At 41.6% G+C, this 23,296-nt stretch overlaps 1 protein-coding gene across 2 annotated transcripts in view; it reads right to left on the bottom strand.

Annotated features, from left to right (window-relative positions):
• Window positions 1–37: 37 nt before the first annotated feature.
• FGD1 (FYVE, RhoGEF and PH domain containing 1) overlaps window positions 38–23,296 on the bottom strand; it is a 147,543-nt gene continuing 124,284 nt past the window's right edge. For both annotated transcript variants that reach the window (XM_053696045.1, XM_053696046.1), the window contains exons 11-18: window positions 21,151–21,243; window positions 19,319–19,398; window positions 17,560–17,590; window positions 16,203–16,304; window positions 13,362–13,487; window positions 9,385–9,543; window positions 8,497–8,640; window positions 38–8,329 (exon numbers count right to left, since the gene is read on the bottom strand). In XM_053696045.1, coding sequence (XP_053552020.1) covers window positions 8,063–8,329; window positions 8,497–8,640; window positions 9,385–9,543; window positions 13,362–13,487; window positions 16,203–16,304; window positions 17,560–17,590; window positions 19,319–19,398; window positions 21,151–21,243 — 1,002 coding nt within the window. In that variant the 3' untranslated portion in view covers window positions 38–8,062. The remainder of the gene's footprint in view (window positions 8,330–8,496; window positions 8,641–9,384; window positions 9,544–13,361; window positions 13,488–16,202; window positions 16,305–17,559; window positions 17,591–19,318; window positions 19,399–21,150; window positions 21,244–23,296) is intronic.

Below are 23,296 nucleotides of genomic sequence, written 5' to 3'. Positions count from 1 at the left end.
AACACTCACCACAACAATAAAGACATCACTCTGCAGCTACAGCAAATAGTCTGTATTGAACATTTAGATTCTGGCACAGAGCAGGGTTGGCATCTAATACAAACATTCCCAGTGGCCTGCCACTCTAACAGCCCACCCCGTCCTATGCCTCACACACTGCGTAGGTTGTATACAGTACAGATGCGCTGGCAGCATTCACAGCACGACAACAGGAGGGCACAGTGCGTGTATGAGTGTATTATGTGAGTGCACACTCAGGGCTACATCTGAACGTGTGTAATGATGCACTCAGCTCTTCAGTATGAGAGTAACGTGTGCACAGCTGGTGATATCTGTTAGTCAGTGACAAACATTACAGAAAGCTGACTCTAAATATAGCACTGATCATGCTAATGATGTGTAAATATTCACTGACCGGTCAGTCTGCAGGTGTGTGAGGGTCTATATAGATATATAATATGAATAAATAATCTCTGTGTATTACACACACATGTCCTCCCTATAGGAACCTCTGTACCCGTCTGAAATAGCCAGCTATGAAATGCTCTCATGCGTGGGCACATATATAGACCCCAGAGGACAGGACTCCTTTGCTGGCACACACTTATCTTGTGATCAAACTGATATCCTAACATGGTAGGGCTCTCTGGGGCCCCTTAAAGGGACATGGAACCCAATTTTTTTCTTTCATGGTTTTGATAGAGAATACGATTTACGTCTATTATCTATTTTGCTTCCTTCTCTTAGTATCTTGTTGAAGAAACAGCAATACACATGGGTGACCAATAACACGACGCATATATGTGCAGCCACCAATCAGCAGTTCCTGAGCCTATCTAGATTTGATTTTCAACAAAGACTACCAAGAGAACTAAACAAATGAGATGATAGAAATATTGCATGCTCTCTCTGAATCACAAAAGAAAAAAAAATGGGTTTCGTGTCCCTTTAATGTGTCACTGGCATAGATACACCCTCACCACCTCGCTGGCAGCCTGTGCACTCATATAGGGGCACTGATGACTATATGAGACCTAGCAGGGGGGCCCGGGAAGGTGTTTTTTTCTGTGAAGAGTTAATAATAATAAAGTTAATGTGCAGATGTATTCCCAGCATTATTATGGGCCTATATATTCCCAGTCTGTTTTTTACTATGTAATGTTATAAGGGACATGAAACCCAAAAGTTTTCTTTCATGGTTCAGATAGAGAATACAATTTTAAACAACTTTCCAATTTACTTCTATTATCTGTTTTGCTTCATTCTCTTGGTATCCTTTATTGAAGCTGCAGCAATGCACTACTCTGCAATAGCTCAACACATCAGTAATCCAATGACAAGAGGCATATATGTGCAGCCACCAATCAGCAACTAGCTCCCAGCTCCTACCTAGGTATTCCTTTTAACAAAGAATACCACGAGAATAAAGCAAATTAGATAATAAAACTAAATTGGAAAGTTGTTTAAAAATGTGTGCTGTATCGGAATCAAGAAAGAAAAAAAATTCCGGTTTCATGTCCCTTTAAGTATTGTCATTTGCTTTAACTGAATTAATAAATCACTAAACCTGCAAAACAAGTGGAAACAAAATTAACCGTATTTTATGGTTGAATGTGTTCTTAATGAACTATATTACCTGCTAGAGTGTATTAAATTAATAAAAAAATAGATTCTTTAGATTTATTTTGTCATTTAAAATAGCTGCTTTTGCTTGTTGTTTCCATACCTATACTGAAAATGTCCATACTTAAGTATTGGCTTTTGAAAAGTTGTGTAAACATAGCCAGCAAAAGAAATTACACTTCCAGTGGGGGGGGAGGGGGGGGGTAGTAGAGATAAGTATTAAAATGTAAATTTTTTCTCTTACAATTAGAGATAAAGAGTGATAAGGTAAGAAGAACTGATCTCTTTGCAAGCACAGACCAATTAATGGGCTGTGGTTTCAAAGAGCAAAACAAGCTAGTTCATATACAAAAATAAACCTAAAGGAACCATTGGCCATACATTGTATACTCTTCAGCATCTATAACAAGTAATTGGAAACATATTAAGGGGAATCCAGTTTTGGGTGTCCATTTTGATTTGCAGATTCATACACCATGAGATACCCCCAACCATTGGAAGATTCATGGGCAGGAGAGGTGAGGGCTGCACTTCCCTACAAGTACAGGCAGACTGGCAGCATGTAGGTGAGTGAGGAGAGAGTGTGTGGCCCTAAGCTGTCTACATGTAATTCTAGCAGTGAGTCTTTGCTTTTAATTAATCATGCTAATTCATTCATATGTAACCCATCGTAGCACACATGGCTCATCAGTCCTTGTAAGGTAACTTAAAGGGATATGAAACCCAAATGTTTTCTTTTTTGATTCAGATTGATCTTGTGATTTAAAAAAAAAAAAGCAACTTAAATTTAAGTTTAAGATCTAATTTGTTTTGTTCTCTTGATATCCTTTGTTGAAAAAGATACCTAGGTAGGCTCAGGAGCTGCTGATTGGTGGACGCACATATATGACTGACTCATGTGATTGGCTCATGCAGTGCATTAGTTCCCAGTAATGCATTGCTACTGCTTCTTCAAGATAGGATACCAAGAGAATGAAGCAAATTAGATATCAGAAGTGAAAAGTTGTTTAAAACTGGATTCTCTATCTATCTGAATCATAAAAGAAAAACATTGGGTTTTATGTCCCTTTAATAAGCATAAACTATTTCACTTGATGGGGTCTATGCTGGTGTAAACCTCTGGAATACTCCCTGGCTCCTGTGTATAAACACAGGTTGTTTGGTGTGGGTAATATGCGCAGAGCAAATTCTTGTACAGCAGGGAGAATGCACAGGCTGCACAGAGAGAGTGAGTAGGCACAGGGCAGTGTATGGCAGAGAGTGAGTAGGCACAGGGCAGTGTATGGCAGAGAGAGTGAGTGGGCACAGAGCAGTGTATGGCAGAGAGAGTGAGTAGGCACAGAGCAGTGTATGGCAGAGAGAGTGAGTAGGCACAGGGCAGTGTATGGCAGAGAGAGTGAGTAGGCACAGGGCAGTGTATGGCAGAGAGAGTGAGTAGGCACAGGGCAGTGTATGGCAGAGAGAGTGAGTAGGCACAGGGCAGTGTATGGCAGAGAGTGAGTAGGCACAGGGCAGTGTATGGCAGAGAGTGAGTAGGCACAGGGCAGTGTATGGCAGAGAGAGTGAGTAGGCACAGGGCAGTGTATGGCAGAGAGTGAGTAGGCACAGGGCAGTGTATGGCAGAGAGAGTGAGTAAGCACAGAGCAGTGTATGGCAGAGAGAGTGAGTAGGCACAGGGCAGTGTATGGCAGAGAGAGTGAGTAGGCACAGGGCAGTGTATGGCAGAGAGAGTGAGTAGGCACAGGGCAGTGTATGGCAGAGAGAGTGAGTAGGCACAGGGCAGTGTATGGCAGAGAGTGAGTAGGCACAGGGCAGTGTATGGCAGAGAGTGAGTAGGCACAGGGCAGTGTATGGCAGAGAGAGTGAGTAGGCACAGGGCAGTGTATGGCAGAGAGTGAGTAGGCACAGGGCAGTGTATGGCAGAGAGAGTGAGTAAGCACAGAGCAGTGTATGGCAGAGAGAGTGAGTAGGCACAGGGCAGTGTATGGCAGAGAGAGTGAGTAAGCACAGGGCAGTGTATAGCAGAGAGATTGAGTAGGCACAGGGCAGTGTATGGCAGAGAGAGTGAGTAGGCACAGAGCAGTGTATGGCAGAGAGAGTGAGTAGGCACAGAGCAGTGTATGGCAGAGAGAGTGAGTAGGCACAGGGCAGTGTATGGCAGCGAAAGTGAGTAGGCGCAGGCAGTGTATGGCAGAGAGAGTAAGCACAGGGCAGTGTATGGTAGAGAGAGTGAGTAGGCACAGAGCAGTGTATGGCAGAGAGAGTAAGCACAGGGCAGTGTATGGTAGAGAGAGTGAGTAGGCACAGAGCAGTGTATGGCAGCGAGAGTGAGTAGGCGCAGGCAGTGTATGGCAAAGAGAGTGAGTAGGCACAGGGCAGTGTATGGTAGAGAGAGTGAGTAGGCTCAGGGCAGTGTATGGCAGAGAGAGTGAGTAGGCTCAGGGCAGTGTATGGCAGAGTGAGTGAGTAGGCGCAGGCAGTGTATGGCAGAGAGAGTGAGTAGGCTCAGGGCAGTGTATAGCAGAGAGAGTGAGTAGGCTCAGGGCAGTGTATGGCAGAGAGAGTGAGTAGGCGCAGGCAGTGTATGGCAGAGAGAGTGAGTAGGCGCAGGCAGTGTATGGCAGAGAGAGTGAGTAGGCTCAGGGCAGTGTATAGCAGAGAGAGTGAGTAGGCACAGGGCAGTGTATGGCAGAGAGAGTGAGTAGGCACAGAGCAATGTATGGCAGAGAGAGTGAGTAGGCACAGGGCAGTGTATGGCAGAGAGATTGAGTAGGCTCAGGGCAGTGTCTGGCAGAGAAAGTGAGTAGGTTTAGGGCAGTGTCTGGCAGAGAGATTGAGTAGGCTCAGGGCTGTGTATGGCAGTGAGAGTGAGTGGGCACAGGGCAGTGTATGGCAGAAAGAGTGAGTGGGCACAGGGCAGTGTATGGCAGAGAGAGTGAGTTGGCACAGGGCAGTGTATGGCAGAGAGATTGAGTAGGCACAGGGCAGTGTATGGCAGAGAGAGTGAGTAGGTTTAGGGCAGTGTATGGCAGAGAGAGTGAGTAGGCTCAGGGCTGTGTATGGCAGTGAGAGTGAGTGGGCACAGGGCAGTGTATGGCAGAAAGAGTGAGTGGGCACAGGGCAGTGTATGGCAGAGAGAGTGAGTTGGCACAGGGCAGTGTATGGCAGAGAGAGTGAGTAGGCACAGGGCAGTGTATGGCAGAGAGAGTGAGTAGGCACAGGGCAGTGTATGGCAGAGAGAGTGAGTAGGCACAGGGCAGTGTATGGCAGAGAGAGTGAGTAGGCGCAGGCAGTGTATGGCAGAGAAAGTGAGTAGGTTTAGGGCAGTGTATGGCAGAGAGAGTGAGTAGGCACAGGGCAGTGTATGGCAGAGAGAGTGAGTAGACACAGGGCAGTGTATGGCAGAGAGAGTGAGTAAGCACAGGGCAGTGTATGGCAGAGAGAGTGAGTAGGCTCAGGGCAGTGTATGGCAGAGAGAGTGAGTAAGCACAGAGCAGTGTATGGCAGAGAGTGAGTGGTTACAGGGCAGTGTATGGCAGAGAGAGTGAGTAGGCACAGAGCAGTGTATGGCAGAGACTGAGTGGTTACAGGGCAGTGTATGGCAGAGAGAGTGAGTAGGTTTAGGGCAGTGTATGGCAGAGAGAGTGAGTAGGTTTAGGGCAGTGTATGGCAGAGAGAGTGAGTAAGCACAGGGCAGTGTATGGCAGAGAGTGAGTGGTTACAGGGCAGTGTATGGCAGAGAAAGTGAGTAGGTTTAGGGCAGTGTATGGCAGAGAAAGTGAGTAGGTTTAGGGCAGTGTATGGCAGAGAGAGTGAGTAGGCGCAGGCAGTGTATGGCAGAGAGAGTGAGTAGGCACAGGGCAGTGTATGGCAGAGAGAGTGAGTAGGCTCAGGGCTGTGTATGGCAGTGAGAGTGAGTGGGCACAGGGCAGTGTATGGCAGAGAGAGTGAGTGGGCACAGGGCAGTGTATGGCAGAGAGAGTGAGTAGGCACAGGACAGTGTATGGCAGCGAGAGTGAGTAGGCGCAGGCAGTGTATGGCAGAGAGAGTGAGTCAGCACAGAGCAGTGTATGGTAGAGAGATTGAGTAGACACAGGGCAGTGTATGGCAGAGAGAGTGAGTAGGCACAGGGCAGTGTATGGCAGAGAGAGTGAGTAAGCACAGGGCAGTGTATGGCAGAGAGAGTGAGTAGGCTCAGGACAGTTTATGGCAGAGAGAGTGAGTAAGCACAGGGCAGTGTATGGCAGAGAGTGAGTAGGCACAGGGCAGTGTATGGCAGAGAGTGAGTAGGCACAGGGCAGTGTATGGCAGAGAGTGAGTAGGCACAGGGCAGTGTATGGCAGAGAGAGTGAGTGGGCACAGAGCAGTGTATGGCAGAGAGAGTGAGTAGGCACAGGGCAGTGTATGGCAGAGAGAGTGAGTAGGCCCAGGGCAGTGTATGGCAGAGAGAGTGAGTAGGTTTAGGGCAGTGTATGGCAGAGAGAGTGAGTAGGCACAGGGCAGTGTATGGCAGAGAGTGAGTAGGCACAGGGCAGTGTATGGCAGAGAGAGTGAGTAGGCACAGGGCAGTGTATGGCAGAGAGAGTGAGTAGGCACAGGGCAGTGTATGGCAGAGAGTGAGTAGGCACAGAGCAGTGTATGGCAGAGAGTGAGTAGGCACAGGGCAGTGTATGGCAGAGAGAGTGAGTAGGCACAGGGCAGTGTATGGCAGAGAGTGAGTAGGCACAGGGCAGTGTATGGCAGAGAGTGAGTAGGCACAGAGCAGTGTATGGCAGAGAGTGAGTAGGCACAGGGCAGTGTATGGCAGAGAGAGTGAGTAGGCACAGAGCAGTGTATGGCAGAGAGTGAGTAGGCACAGGGCAGTGTATGGCAGAGAAAGTGAGTAGGTTTAGGGCAGTGTATGGCAGAGAGAGTGAGTAGGCACAGGGCAGTGTATGGCAGAGAGAGTGAGTAGGCACAGGGCAGTGTATGGCAGAGAGAGTGAGTAGGCACAGGGCAGTGTATGGCAGAGAGAGTGAGTAGGCACAGGGCAGTGTATGGCAGAGAGAGTGAGTAGGCACAGGGCAGTGTATGGCAGAGAGAGTGAGTAGGCACAGGGCAGTGTATGGCAGAGAGTGAGTGGTTACAGGGCAGTGTATGGCAGAGAGTGAGTAGGCGCAGGCAGTGTATGGCAGAGAGAGTGAGTAGGCGCAGGCAGTGTATGGCAGAGAGAGTGAGTAGGCGCAGGCAGTGTATGGCAGAGAGAGTGAGTAGGCACAGGGCAGTGTATGGCAGAGAGTGAGTGGTTACAGGGCAGTGTATGGCTATGTCATGTTGGGAGTAAAGATAGAGCTACAAGGTCAGTGCAAGAGAGCGCTGGTCAGTGTACACAGTCTGGACATGAAATAACATTTCTCACATACAATATTATGGCACATATTAACCCAAAGATTGGGATTGGAATTATTGGTCAGAATTTGTGCCCTGCTTTTATTCTGCCCAGGACCTTAAAGGGACATTGAACCCATTTTTTTTTTCTTTTGTGATTCAGATAGAGCATGCAATTTTAATCAACTTTCTAATTCATTCCTATTATTAATTTTTCTTCGTTATCTTGCTATCTTTATTTGAAAAAGAAGGCATCTAAGCTTTTTTTTTTTTTGGTTTAGAACTCTAGACAGCACATTTTTATTGGTGAATTAATTTAACCACCAATCAGCAAGAACAACCCAGGTTGTTCACCAAAAATAGGCCAGCATCTAAACTTAGATTATTGCATTTCAAATAAAGATACCAAGAGAATGAAGAAAATGTGATAATAGGAGTAAATTAGAAAATTGTTTAAAATTGTATGCCCTATCAGAATCACGAAAGAAAAAAATTGGGTTCAGTGTCCCTTTAAGTAACAGGGAAGCTAAGAACAGATCTGGGAATGTCTGTATAGATATATATATAAAGGGACGGGCAAGAACAAAGACAGGCAAAGCAGAACAAATAAAAAAAAGAACAAAAATGTAAAAAAGTGTTGCTAAATATTATTAAAATAATTATAATACATAACATATTACAAAATGACAAAGTGCCTGTGATGGGTTTGGTTGAAAGTGGAGTTCTGGATGGAGCTGACAGCTGGTCGTCTGACACAAATATATAGACAGGTCAGTCCAGCACACAGCATCCGCCCTAGCTAAGTGGTAATGGGTCAGTCCAGCCCCATTTGGTTTCCCACGTGGGGATAAATTAGCGCTTAGTCTGTAGCTCAGGTGTCCCCTGAATTTGCAATGGTTTAGTCCTGTCCTCCTTCCAAATGTCTCCAGGAACATGGAAGTGTGATGGGTGAGTCCAGCCCTCCCCTAGTGGGCATCTGAAGGTTCAGTCCTGTCCCACATTCACAACTGTCCCCCATAGAGGATGAATGATTTAGTCCAGGCCTCAGAGCAGAGGTCCAGCACTCTAATCCTCAAGTGTCGCCAAGGTGACCATCTGCAGCCTCTGACTCCTCCTCAGCCTCCAGTATGAGGGTCCTTACGTTGCAGTCTTCTCCCCGCCCGGCCCGAGACAAAGCCATCATCCAGCGCTGCTGCAGCTCCTCCGTCTCTGGGCTGAAGTAGAAGCTAAGCTGGCTCTGGCTGATTTTAAAGACATGTCTGCGGTCAGAGCGCTCACCATGCTCAACGGGGGTCACCTCAAAGCCTATGAGAGGGATGCTGCGCTGTGCCTTGACGTCCTGGGGTAATAAACAAGGACAAATTAGTATTGTGGTCGGTCAACATGTAGTTTTCCTGAAAATGTCCTGTCTATGCCACCCTGAAAAACTTTACTTTGATTTACCATATTTTACTTCTCTAAAGGAGCAATGTTTCATATCCCTTTAAGGATAACTTTGTTACATACCTGGGGGGCTCCATAGATATAAAGCACAAGGGGCTCGTTCTGGGGGATGACAAACCAGGCCTTGTGCCAGCTTTTGGCTCCTTTTTCCATGTAATTCATGTAACTACACATCACACTGTGCTCTGCCACCACAGACGCCTGTTTCTGTAGGGAAGAGAGAAGAGAGGAGATGAGGACAAACACTTGATATAGCTGACCCTACAGTGTGACGTCTCTCTGTCACTCACACGTTATGCTGACAAGTCTGTGTTAGTATGGTGTCTAACATGCTCTTGTGTCATTGTCACACTGATTAGTTAGCCATTACCAGCTGCCCAGTGTAAAATCATAACCAATTCGCCAGCCCTTGTCATCTGCTTGTGACTTCTCTATGTCACCCTGAGCGGCCACATAATGCTTAGTAATAGGTGTGTGTTTTACACAACTACAGCAGCCAGAACTGGAGCAAGATAGAGAATAACGACTTCTTGTCGGGGTCAGCTCTAACGTAGTGAGGTCACATAATCTCTAATGTAGTGAGGTCACATAGTCTCTAACGTAGTGAGGTCACATAATCTCTAATGTAGTGAGGTCACATAGTCTCTAACGTAGTGAGGTCACATAGTCTCTAACGTAGTGAGGTCACATAATCTCTAATGTAGTGAGGTCACATAGTCTCTAACGTAGTGAGGTCACATAGTCTCTAACGTAGTGAGGTCACATAGTCTCTAACGTAGTGAGGTCACATAGTCTCTAACGTAGTGAGGTCACATAATCTCTAATGTAGTGAGGTCACATAGTCTCTAACGTAGTAAGGTCACATAATCTCTAATGTAGTGAGGTCCTTGCGGAGATAGGGGATCTGTATCAGGAAACCACTGCTTGGAGGGTTTATTGGGCAACTGATACCTCAAGGATGGATTTCCGGCGCTGGGGGGTGTGCAGGCTGTATCCCGGGCTGGATAGCGAACCATGCAGGGTGCTGTAACAGTCCACACAAACTCGGTTTGTTCGGTTGTTGTCGTATACAAGTCTGGCACGAAACTCGGAGCATTTTCCACATACAACCTGGAGTACGAGATAGGAAGAAGTCAATATCAGAGAGTTAGAACTATTGTATAAATAAGAACAAGGGGTGCACAAGCAGGATGGGCATCGTGTATTTTGTCTCACACTCCTGTTAGGTTGTTTCTAGGCTAAATCATATGACGGCAAAAGCAATAAAAAAAAACCTCTTTGTAGGTCTGAAAAGCAAACTTAAATATTGTGAAAAAATGCAGGAAAGAAGTGCCATGCATATATTGATCTACGGAGGTTTCCTGAAGACCCAAAAGTCAAAAACCCTGGACACTTAAAGAGATATGAAGTCCAAAAAAATGATTTCATAATTCAGACAGGGCATGTGATTTTAAACAACTTTATAATTTACTTCTATTATCTAAATTGCTTAATTCTATTGGTATCCTTAGTTGAAAGGCATAGCTAGGTAGTCTCAAGAGCAGCAATGCATTACTGGGAGGTAGCAAGCGTGCAATAGCACTACACTTATTGTGAGGGGAAGGCCTGTGTCCGGTTATGATTATAAACCTTTTATTTTGTCTGGGGTGCTGATGCATAAACAAACTAACAAAGCACTAATGGGAGCTAGCTGAACAGATCTGGTGAACAATGAAAAGAGGCATTTGTGTGCAGCAGCTACCTCCCAGTAATGTGAGGTATTTGTAAAAAAAAAAGAGAATTTGACCAAAATATGCCTGGTAGCACTTCTCGCTCCCTTTGTATGTTTTGTCACATCAAAATCTCAGTGGTATGGTTCAGTGGTTTATTAAAAATGAACTTTTATTTATGACGTTAACCCTTTCGAGTCAGGGCCAAAGTGCCTACATAGAAACAACTGTTCCGATGTAGACAAATTGAAACCACGCGATCGTGCACAATTATTGGATCGCGTCTGGGGGTCGTCCCTACAACCCTAGGAACGCCCCCAAGACCGCGATCAAGTCCTGACAGCACAGAAGGCTTCAGGACAGCCGTTAGCTATGACGTTCTATTCCGTCATAACGGCTTTAAAGCCCAGTCTAATTATGACGGAATAGAACGGCATAACGGCTTTAAAAGATTTAAAAAAATAACAACACAAAATGTGTATTTAAAAAACAATAAAGAAAAATAATATCTCCCTTTCCACATACATAATTGTGTCAAGCTTCTATAGAATCGTTATCATTGCACTTAAATTTGAATATCCCTAATATTGCAAGTCCAGAACAGAGTATATGTTCAGTTCAATACACAAGGCATATTTAAAGAGGTATTACCCTTTGTTCGGTGCCAATATATAAGATATAAACATTGAGCTGCTATATACAATTATTATCATGTTCCCCAATTTAAATACCATGAATATTTAAAGACAAGATATATATCTGTCAATTTGTGATACTCAAAGGAATATCACGTCAGGTTCGGTTCAACGCAAGTAATATAAACTGAGAGTGTTCAGCACATTTGAGTGCATTATATAGTATATATATATTCTAGATGAACTGCAGTGTATTTCTGCAATTCAACACACCATCTCATAAGTATATATAAAAAATCTTTCTTATCCGTAGCTGATTAGTCAATGGAAAGTAGAAATAATATAAAAAACGAATCTCCACTAATATCCATACATCCAATGAGCAACAGTGATACAAAGACATCATATGGGAAACACCTATTATAGATTTAGTGTTGAACTGTACATAGTTTAAATACATAGGTACATCCTTCAGGTTACCTAGACTAGGATTTCTTAAAGGGACACTGAACCTAAATTTTTTCTATTGTGATTCAGATAGAGCATGCAATTTTAAGCAACTTTCTAATTTACTCCTATTCTTTTCATTCTCTTGGCATCTTTATTTGAAATGCAAGAATGTAAGTTTAGATGCCGGCCCATTTTTAGTGAACACACTGTGTTGTTCTTGCTGATTGGTGGGTAAATTGACCTACCAATAAACAAGTGCTTTCCATGGTTCTGAACCAAAAAAATAGCTTAGATGCCTTCTTTTTCAAATAAAGATACCAAGAGAACGAAGAAAAACTGATAATAGGAGTAAATTAGAAAGTTGTTTAAAATTGCATGCTCTATCTGAATCATGAAAGAAAAAATTTGGGTTCAGTGTCCCTTTAAGCATTTATAATTCACAATTCTATGAAGTCAATAATCTATTTGTGTTTTTTAAATACACATTTTGTTTGTGTTGTTTTTTTAACGTCATAAATAAAAGTTAATTTTAAGGGAGCGAGAAGTGCTATTTAGAATGCATCTTTTGGTCAAATTCTCTCTTTTTTGACAAAAACCTCACATTACTGGGAGGTAGTTGCTGCACACAAATGCCTCTTTTCATTGTTCACCAGATGTGTTCAGCTAGCTCCCATTAGTGCTGTGCTGCTCCTTCAACAAAGGAAACCAAGAGAATGAAGCAAACTTGATAATAGAATGTTGTATAAAATGACATATTCTCTCTGTATTATGAAATAAATATTAGTGTTTCATGTCCCTCATAAGGACTGCAGAGAAAATCCAATTGGCTAGAGAAACTCTCTGAAAACCTTTGTGAAACCAAAATGAAATAACTGGAACTGCACAAAGCTGAACTGTCAAGTAACTCACACACATTTGTGTTTTCATGCCTCAATAAATAAAATAATAATACAAATAAATAAATATAATACTGGCCAAAACATAATCTCTTATTGTAAACAGGACTCAGGTAAGTGACTGTGAACAGGAATGAATAGTGACAGCACAGCCCTAGAGCTTCTCCTTTCACCAGTGCTGATTATCCGAATAAGATTCAGAAGATAAGAACTCTGGAGGAGAAGTGCTGATTATTCACCCAAGAAAGATATGAAGGACCCTTCCTTAAAGGGACACTGAACCCTAAAAAATTATTTTGTGATTCAGATAGAGCATGCAATTTTAAAAGCAACTTTCTAATTTACTCCTATTAGCAATTTTTCTTTGTTCGCTTGCTATCTTTATTTGAAAAAGAAGGCATCTAAGCTAAGGAAGTAGAAAAAATGTGATCCGATTCCAGGTACTTAAAAGTAAATCCAACTTTATTGTAAATCTTTAAAACCAAGAGGGGAAGCACCATAGCAAAAACTGCACAGATGTAGCAGACAAAGCACTTGGCTAGCCAAGTGCATCTTATTCTTTATAGTAGTGTCTATTACATGCAGTTATTTGAAAATTGGTGTATACTGTCCCTTTAAGGTGACAGACTGCAATCATCCCGATCAGATACAATCGGGATCATTGACAGGCCCTGCTAGCGGCCGATTGACTGCGAATGTGCAGGGGTTGGCATTGCACAAGCTTTTTTGTGTGAAATGCTTGTGCAATGTTAAATACCGACAGCATATGCTGTCGGCATTTAGCAATGCCGGGCGGACATGATTCGCAACAGTGAATCATGTCCGCCAGGCATTTAAGAAATTGACCCCATAGACTCTTCCTCTTGGAGCCATAATCAGCAGCCCAGTGCCTTAACCGCTGAATATCTAAACCAGATAGGACAACCAACACTTAAACTAAAAAGCTAAGCCCACTCGCCTAGGTCCGGTAGCAAAGGAATAAATGACATTATACAAAAAAGCATAAAACATCTGAGCAGGGCCAAATAAATGCCTTTAAAAGTTGGGTGCGAAACACACGATGAAACAGGGTATGTAACTTTAATAGATTTTAAATGGAACCAAAGTAGAAATACTGTATATACTATAAACCTGTTAATCATTTTAACAAAAAAAGTTTTTTTTTTTAATACACTGAACAAAGCAAAATAACACAATGGTTCTATCAGGTGATAAGGCAGATTGACGTCACTACTCACATGCCCGCAAGCCTTGCAGTGGTGCCTCCTCTTGGTGATGGAGTTGAACGCTTCCTGGCATTTCATGCACATGGTCACCTCCTTCTCTCTGATCGGTGTAGGTGCCCGCTTGCCTAGGTCTGTATTCTGTAAATGTGATATGGTATCAGGAGAGCAACTACATTCTCACTTTCTATCGCCTGTGCACAATTTTACTTCACCTAATAAGAGCTGGTCTGTTCATTACTTTTACCCCGTCAGACGTATTAGGCCCTTGTCCTATCTCTTAAAGGGAAAACAAACCCACATTTTTTCTTTCATGATTTAGCTATAACATACAATTTAATTTTTTTTTTTCCAATTTATTTCTATTATCAAATGTGCTTCATTCTCTTGGTATCATTTGTTTAAGGAGCAGTAATCCACTATTGGTTTCTAACTGAACACATTGTTGAGCCAATGACAATCAGTATATATATATAGCCACCAATCAGCAGCTAGAACCTAGATTCTTTGCTGCTCCCGAGCTTACCTAAACATTTCAGCAAAGGATAACAAGAGAAGGAAGCAAATCTAATAATAGAAGTAAATTGGAAAGATGCAAAGGACAGACAAAGGGGACAAGCGCTCCCGCGACTCACAACATCAATTTATTTAAGGTGAATTATGCACACAGAAAATTACACTTACTAGATGTAAGTTAAAACAAGCCTCCTTAAAAGCCTTTAAAATCTCGGCAAACAGTTCTTTTAGCCTAAGCGAGTCTCTGTGATCTCCGACGGACAGGAACTTCCTGTGATGTACTTAGAGCCCCACCTCAGCTTGCTATTTTGGGAACCTCTTATGCCTTGTATCATAACACTCTTGGACGCGTTAGGTCTGTACCCGGACAGCAGTCAGTGTATCCTGTTGAAAAAGTCTGTCTGGGTACAGACGAAACGCGTCCAGGAGTGTTATGATACAAGGCATAAGAGGTTCCCAAAATAGCAAGCTGAGGTGGGGCATGAAAGAGCTCTTAGTACATCACGGGAAGTTCCTGTCCGTCGGAGATCACAGAGACTCGCTTACGCTAAAAGAACTGTTTGCCGAGATTTTAAAGGCTTTTAAGGAGGTTTGTTTTAACTTACATCTAGTAAGTGTAATTTTCTGTGTGCATAATTCACCTTAAATAAATTGATGGTGTGAGTCGCGGGTGCGCTTGTCCCCTTTGTCTGTCCTTTGCAGCATTCGAATCCACGAGTCTGAGAAGCTATCACAGTCTACGAGAGGAGCTGCACCGGACTCATAAGCTATATGCAGTGAAGTGCTGGGAGGCAATGCATGATATGGGACTTTAATTCAACATTTCCCTAAGTACAAGTATGGTTTGGCCTGTATAGCCTTTGAGCGTATTCCCATACAGTTAAAAGTGTACGTTAAAGTCTTTTTAGAATGGAATAGTGTGTACAGACTATCTAGTGTTATAAGTTTGAAGTGTATTGTTGTTTCACAAGCAATAGTTCATTATTTCTGTCATTAGAACGTTGCTATTTTTGGGAAAAATTGGAAAGTTATTTAAAACTGTATGCTCTGTCTAAATCATGACTGTCTAATTGTGACTTTACTGCCCTTTTAAGGAATACAGGCAGGATAATTAGAACAGAAATGCACAGGTCAAATAATTTTAATATTGTAAATTTGAATCTCCGTTTACTTCAAACTATTTGCTCTAAATCAGATTTCACCAGGAATGAAATATATCTGTTTCCAGCATTGTTTTTTTATATAATTCAGGATGAAACAATTAATACATGATCTGCTTACATTTCTAGTTTAATTTTTCGAAAATTATTGAGTGGTTTCTGGTCGAAGAGGGCAGTTGACAAACAGGACACAATAGTATTTCTGTTACACTGTATTGAAGTTGTAAAACTACATTGTCAAATGCGCACATAATCAAATTGCAAATATGACACAGTTGATTCGATCTCAGATCTTATCAGAACCAACAGCCATTTTGTTACAATTCTGTTTAATCTCGGACCTGCTGTACACAGAAATAGTACAATATGGCTGACATCTCTCATTGCAATACATCTGCTCTGTTCCCGTATAACTTTCATCAGCTTCCTCTGCTTGAGGGTTATTTCATCCATCTGTCATCTCTCTAGTGACTCCAAGATTCATTGTATGCATCCTACTGTGTACACTTGTTTAAAGATTTCCGTAAAGGGACAGTCTACTCCAGAATTTTCATTGTTTAAAAAGACAGATAATCCCTTTATTACCCATTCCCCAGTTTTGCATAACCAACACAGTTATATTATTACACTTTTTACCTCTGTGATTACCTTGTATCTCAGCCTCAGCAGACTGCCTCCTTATCTCAATGCTTTTGACAGATTTGCATTTTAGCCAATCAGTGCTGACTCATAAATAACTCCACGATAGTGAGCACAATGTTATCTATAACACGCATGAACTAGCGCTGTCTATCTGTGAAAAAACTGTCAAAATGCAGAGATAAGAGGCGACCTTCAAGGGCTTATAAATTAGCGTATGAGCCTACCTAGGTGTAGCTTTCAACAAAAAATACACAGAGAACAAAGTAAATTTGCTGATAAAAGTAAATTACAAAGTTGTTTTAAAATTGCCTGCCCTATCTGAGTCATGAAAGTTTAATTTTGACTTTACTGTCCCTTTAATAAAATTAATTTTGTCTTGGTTTTAACGCCTTTCCGCATATACCTGGTATTCAGGAATTCATCCTCATCTGTTCTGCTTCCTGCATCACTGCCTTTCCTTGCTCTTCTAGCTCTTGTCCTCTTTCTTCCCCCACTCTCTATTACCACCCCCACCCCTCCTCTCATAAGCAATAGTTACCGGGGAGTTCGGGGGCGTCTCTTCATCCTCTCTATGTGAGGCGTTGAGCAGTCTGAAGGTCTCCATTGTCTGCTCATGACGGAGCATTGTGGCTTCAATGGCCTGAGGACAAAACACAATGTAATTATTGCCCTTATTTATACCCCAGAGAGTTTATTATACTTAGAGCTATGCAAACAAGGGGCTAGATTACAAGTGGAGCGCTAATTTATCGCACGTCTGCAAATGGGCAAATTCACACGTTTACGGGCACACCATAAATAACCAGTCATTACAAGTGGCTGGTTACTGCTACAGTGCGGTAGCAATTAGTGCTCAAAAAATTAACCAGAGATCAGACCGCTGGTTCTTTTTTTAAATGTCAACCAAAAAAATTGTGTGATGTCCCTTTTTAAAAAAAAAAATTAAATGTATCTATTTTTTTTTTAACGGCACTAAGCAGTTTTTGGGGGCTAAAGTTGGCGGGTGTGGGTGTTGTGTATATATATATGTATATATTTATTTGTTAATATGTGTATATACATCTCTGATGAAGCGCTTGTGCTCATGCGCGAAACGCGTTAGATAGGAGCTTACCTTGTACCCATCAATGAAGCCTGCTCCTGAATAAACCTTGTATATTTACTAAAAGACTCAGCGCTCCTTTTTCCTTGTTCCATATACACATAAATATATATGTATATAGTCCTGTACATATATATTTATATTTGCTGCGACTTAGCACGAGAACTAGCACAGCGAAGGGGTTATCTCTTACGGCATGAGAACGAGGCTACCATAGGAGCCTATGGAAGCATGCTCTTGTGAGCGCAATGCTTCTGTGCAATATGAACGTGAGGTCGCTTTCGCATTGCACATCACATGTAATATCAGCGCACGTTATCGTGCACTGGTTTTACTAAGAAGAGCGCAAATATTGCTATCGTGGAAGTGATATTTTGCACTCAACTTGTAATCTGGCCCCAGATAATTAAGTGATCTGCACTGCATGACTTTGTTGAGCCACGTAATGTAAATACATCCTATACAAAAAGAAAATGAGATCAGGAAGCACAAAAGGTATTAACGTTTGTACAGACTTGTGTTAGGGACAATAATGACTGGAAAGAACATTAAACACTTCTTACTTTTGTGTAAAATTTGTGCTTATCTCACGCTCCCTAGAGAGAGAAAAAAAAAAGCAAATTCTGTAACTTGTAAATGCTACAAACAGCTTGTTTAGACCATTTGCAGCATTTTGAAAACCTAAGTTCAGATTTTGCTTTTAGGCCTCTCTAGGGATCGTGGGAAAAAGCAAAGTTTTTACTCAAAAGCAACCCTTTACTATGAGATCTGTAGTACAGGGAGATGCTCTCACCTGAATCCACTCCTTTTTCTCTTCCTCAGTTCTGCCAAGAAAAAAGAAAACCTTAATCAGTTAATCAATAAATCAAATGAAATATGTTATCTATTACATATGCCTGACATTAAGGCGTGGCACAGCTGGCAACTGTCACACTAGAGTGCAGGCACAGCTAACAACTCTCACGCTAAAGTGCTGACACAAATGGCAACTCTCACGCTAAAGTGTGGGCACAGTTGGCAGAATTCACACTTAAAGGGAGACGATAACCAAATGTTGAAGCACTTAAAAGCTATGCAGCATAGCTGTAAAAAGCTGACTAGAAAATATCCATTGAACATCTCTATGTAAAATAGGAAGATATTTTACCCCATAATGTCCTGAGTAGCCACATCCCATTGTAAAGGAACTTTAAGCAGTCAATCAGGATGCTAGTCCCAGGACATTTCATGAGATCACAGCAAAGCAATGCATGACATCAGCACTGCTGATGCTGATTGGCTATTGTTTTTTTTATTTATTTATTTCTTATTTTTCAGCTGACAGTAGCTAATGTCATGAAGTATAAAATCTTCCTTTTTTACATAGAGATGCTCAGGTGATATTTTCCTGTCAGCTTTTTACAGTTATACTGCATTAGTTTCAAGTGATTTAGCATATGAGTATTATGTCCCTTTAAGTGCAAGCTTAGCTGACCATTCTCATACTAAAGTGCATGAACAACTGGAAATCTCGTACTAAAGTGTGCGCACACAGCTGGTCACTCTCACACTAAACAGCAATAGCTCTATATCTTAAATACATTAAAATTTACACATCTGTTTACTAAGGTATCCAACAAACACTATCACATGTTGACAATGACCCCACTTTACACAATGTACTCATTAGTATATACACCTTACTACATGGGAGCTAGCACTTGAGAGGACATTCTGGGGGCTTTACAGAGAGTCACCTTATATGCAGTAACATGCTCATAATGTGTAAGTGCCACCAAACCACAATACAGTTACCTAATGTTTATCATTTGTCAAACCACATAGGGCGTATCCCTGGGGCACAGAGTTACTTAGTTGCTTACTGCTGTGTATATAACACAATGTCACAGCATTGCTACTGGCAGTAATGTCACCCCCGGCAGTTCTTTCTATGCCAGTAACAACATGAAAGACAGTTTCCTACTTAAAAAACAAACAAAACATAAAAAAACATAGTAAGGCGCCGTATAATTGTGTCTTGTGTGTAGGATACACTAAATATAAGTGCAGTGCACGTGTGTATCCTACACACGTGACTGAGCCCTTTTTATTCCTGTCCTGCCTCCTATATTTTGTTTGTTTTCTCAGACTTGGATGTGACACACCTGCTCTTTAGGAGTCGAAGCCCTGGGGGTAATTTGCTGCCTGTAGATCTATCTGTTAGATTTATGGTAGTTGGTGTTTAATGTATCATTGCACATACAAGGGGACTTTTGCATGATTATATATTAGAGGACATTTGATACATTTTATATATATATTTATCTCATATTGAGACTATTTTATTTTGCTTTTTTTATTTTGTTGGTGAGCGCCCCCTAGTGGGTATTCATTTCCAGCTTAATATTAGTGTGAATAAACTCATCGTCAGCTCAGGGATTATAGATCTGTCTGCTGCAGTACAAATACACTCTGAGTAAAACCTCAGGCTGACAACAGAGTACAGGGGATGTCACTCACACAGCTCAGGGCTCCTGGAGATTCCCAAACCCACATGAATGACTCGTGCATACCTGGCCTGCAGCTCCAGCGACCGCTGTTTCCCAGATACCAGGAATGTCCTGCTTAGGTTAGGGCTGCTGCTGTGTTTTAGCTGTGGGAAGAAAGAGCTAACATGTAATGTGGAAGAGAGACAGTTGTATACATGCAATAATGTACATTATATGTGTGTCCGTCTGTGTGTGTCGTCCGTCTGTGTGTGTCGTCCGTCTGTGTATGTCGTCCGTCTGTGTGTGTCGTCCGTCTGTGTGTGTCGTCCGTCTGTGTGATGTCCATCTGTTTATTTGTGTGTATGTAACAGGCTGTAAATGCAGATTATATATGTAGTACTGTACATTATACTTATAGGAAAACATTTATTCATTGTTTTGTATGAATTAATCTAGGTCAGTCACAAGATATGTATGCCTGTATTTAGTGGCTCACTCACAATTGATGGGTGTCCGTAATTAGTGGCTGAGTCATAAGATAGGTGTGCTGTAATTAGTAGGTCAGTCACAAGACACACGTGGTTGTAATTAGTGGCTCGTTCACAAGATATGTGTGATGGTAATTAGTGGGTCAGTCACAAGATACATGTGCTGGTAATTAGTGGCTCGGTCACAAAAGATACGTGTGATGGTAATTAGTGGCTCAGTCACAAGATACATGTTTTGGTCATTAGTGGCTTGGTCACAAGATACGTTTTGTCCATTAGTGACTTAGTCACAAGATACGTGTGCTGGTAATTAGTGGCTCGGTCACAAGATACGTGTTTTGGTCATTAGTGGCTTGGCCACAAGATACGTGTTTTGGTCATTAGTGGCTTGGCCACAGGATACATGTTTTGGCCATTAGTGACTTGGTCACAAGATATGTGTGCTGGTAATTAGTGGCTCAGTCACAAAAATACCTGTGCCGGTAACTAGCCACTCAATCACAAGATATGCTTGCTGGTATTTAGTGGTTCAGTCACAAGATATATGTGCTGGTAATTAGTGGCTCAGTCACAAGATATATCTGCTAGTAATTAGCGGCTCAGTCACAAGATACATGTGCAGGTAATTAGTGGCTCAGTCACAAGATATGCTTGCTGGTAATTAGTGGCTCAGTCAGAAGATTCATGTGCTGGTAATTAGTGGCTCAGTCACAAAATACGTGTGCTGGTGATTAGCGGCTCAGTCACAAAATACGTGTGCTGGTAATTAGCGGCTCAGTCATAAGATATGTGTGCTGGTAATTAGTGGCTCAGTCACAAGATACATGTGCTGGTAATTAGTGGCTCAGCCAAAAGATGCGTGTGCTGGTAATTAGTGGCTCAGTCACAAGACACATGTGCCGGTAATTAGAGGCTCAGTCATAAGATACGTGTGCTGGTAATTAGCGGCTCAGTCATAAGATATGTGTGCTGGTAATTAGTGGCTCAGTCACAAGATACATGTGCTGGTAATTAGTGGCTCAGCCAAAAGATGCGTGTGCTGGTAATTAGTGGCTCAGTCACAAGACACATGTGCCGGTAATTAGAGGCTCAGTCATAAGATACGTGTGCTGGTAATTAGTGGCTCAGTCATAAGATACATGTTCTGGTAATTAGTGGCTCAGTCATAAGACACATGTGCCCGTAATTAGTGGCTCAGTCATAAGATACGTGTGCTGGTAATTAGTGGCTCAGTCATAAGATACATGTGCCGGTAATTAGTGGCTCAGTCATAAGACACATGTGCTGGTAATTAGTGGCTCAGTCATAAGATACAGGTATGTGTGCTGGTAATTAGTGGCTCAGTCATAAGATACAGGTATGTGTGCTGGTAATTAGTGGCTCAGTATGTTATTAGAGGATATTCTCACCAGACCTCAACCCCCTTACCTCCATACCATCCACATCAATTCTTGTTCTTACGCTGTACTTCTGGCCAATCAGGCGCAGCTTAGGAACACAGTAAAGCAATCGATCGTTGAACTGAAAACAAATTTAAAATCACACTGTTAGCTATGTAACCAAGCTACGTGTATACTATACAACAAGCTACTTGTGTACTACACAACACTAACTGTATACCATACAACAAGCTACTTGTGTACTACACAACACTAACTGTATACTAAACAACAAGCTACTTGTGTACTACACAACACTAACTGTATACTATACAACAAGCTACTTGTGTACTACACAACACTAACTGTATACTATACAACAAGCTACTTGTGTACTACACAACACTAACTGTATACTATACAACAAGCTACTTGTGTACTACACAACACTAACTGTATACTATACAACAAGCTACTTGTGTACTACACAACACTAACTGTATACTATACAACAAGCTACTTGTGTACTACACAACACTAACTGTATACTAAACAACAAGCTACTTGTGTACTACACAACACTAACTGTATACTATACAACAAGCTACTTGTGTACTACACAACACTAACTGTATACTATACAACAAGCTACTTGTGTACTACACAACACTAACTGTATACTATACAACAAGCTACTTGTGTACTACACAACACTAACTGTATACTATACAACAAGCTACTTGTGTACTACACAACACTAACTGTATACTATACAACAAGCTACTTGTGTACTACACAACACTAACTGTATACTATACAACAAGCTACTTGTGTACTACACAACACTAACTGTATACTATACAACAAGCTACTTGTGTACTACACAACACTAACTGTATACTAAACAACAAGATACTTGTGTACTACACAACACTAACTGTATACTATACAACAAGCTACTTGTGTACTACACAACACTAACTGTATACCATACAACAAGCTACTTGTGTACTACACAACACTAACTGTATACTATACAACAAGCTACTTGTGTACTACACAACACTAACTGTATACTAAACAACAAGATACTTGTGTAATACACAACACTAACTGTATACTATACAACAAGCTACTTGTGTACTACACAACACTAACTGTATACCATACAACAAGCTACTTGTGTACTACACAACACTAACTGTATACTAAACAACAAGATACTTGTGTACTACACAACACTAACTGTATACTAAACAACAAGCTACTTGTGTACTACACAACACTAACTGTATACCATACAACAAGCTACTTGTGTACTACACAACACTAACTGTATACTAAACAACAAGATACTTGTGTACTACACAACACTAACTGTATACTAAACAACAAGCTACTTGTGTACTACACAACACTAACTGTATACTATACAACAAGCTACTTGTGTACTACACAACACTAACTGTATACTATACAACAAGCTACTTGTGTACTACACAACACTAACTGTATACTAAACAACAAGATACTTGTGTAATACACAACACTAACTGTATACTAAACAACAAGCTACTTGTGTACTACACAACACTAACTGTATACTATACAACAAGCTACTTGTGTACTACACAACACTAACTGTATACTATACAACAAGCTACTTGTGTACTACACAACACTAACTGTATACTAAACAACAAGATACTTGTGTAATACACAACACTAACTGTATACTAAACAACAAGCTACTTGTGTACTACACAACACTAACTGTATACTATACAACAAGCTACTTGTGTACTACACAACACTAACTGTATACTAAACAACAAGCTACTTGTGTACTACACAACACTAACTGTATACTAAACAACAAGCTACTTGTGTACTACACAACACTAACTGTATACTATACAACAAGCTACTTGTGTACTACACAACACTAACTGTATACCATACAACAAGCTACTTGTGTACTACACAACACTAACTGTATACTAAACAACAAGATACTTGTGTACTACACAACACTAACTGTATACTAAACAACAAGCTACTTGTGTACTACACAACACTAACTGTATACTACACAACAAGATCTAAATGATCTAATGTTCTCTGCTCTGGCGACATGATCTAAAGCTCTCTGCTCTGGCGACATGATCTAAAGCTCTCTGCTCTGGCGACATGAT

This window comes from Bombina bombina, chromosome 12, assembly GCF_027579735.1.
Source record: "Bombina bombina isolate aBomBom1 chromosome 12, aBomBom1.pri, whole genome shotgun sequence".
Lineage (NCBI taxonomy): Eukaryota > Metazoa > Chordata > Amphibia > Anura > Bombinatoridae > Bombina > Bombina bombina.
Note: the sequence above shows the minus strand (reverse complement) of the source record. Positions and strands in the feature narration are given on the sequence as shown.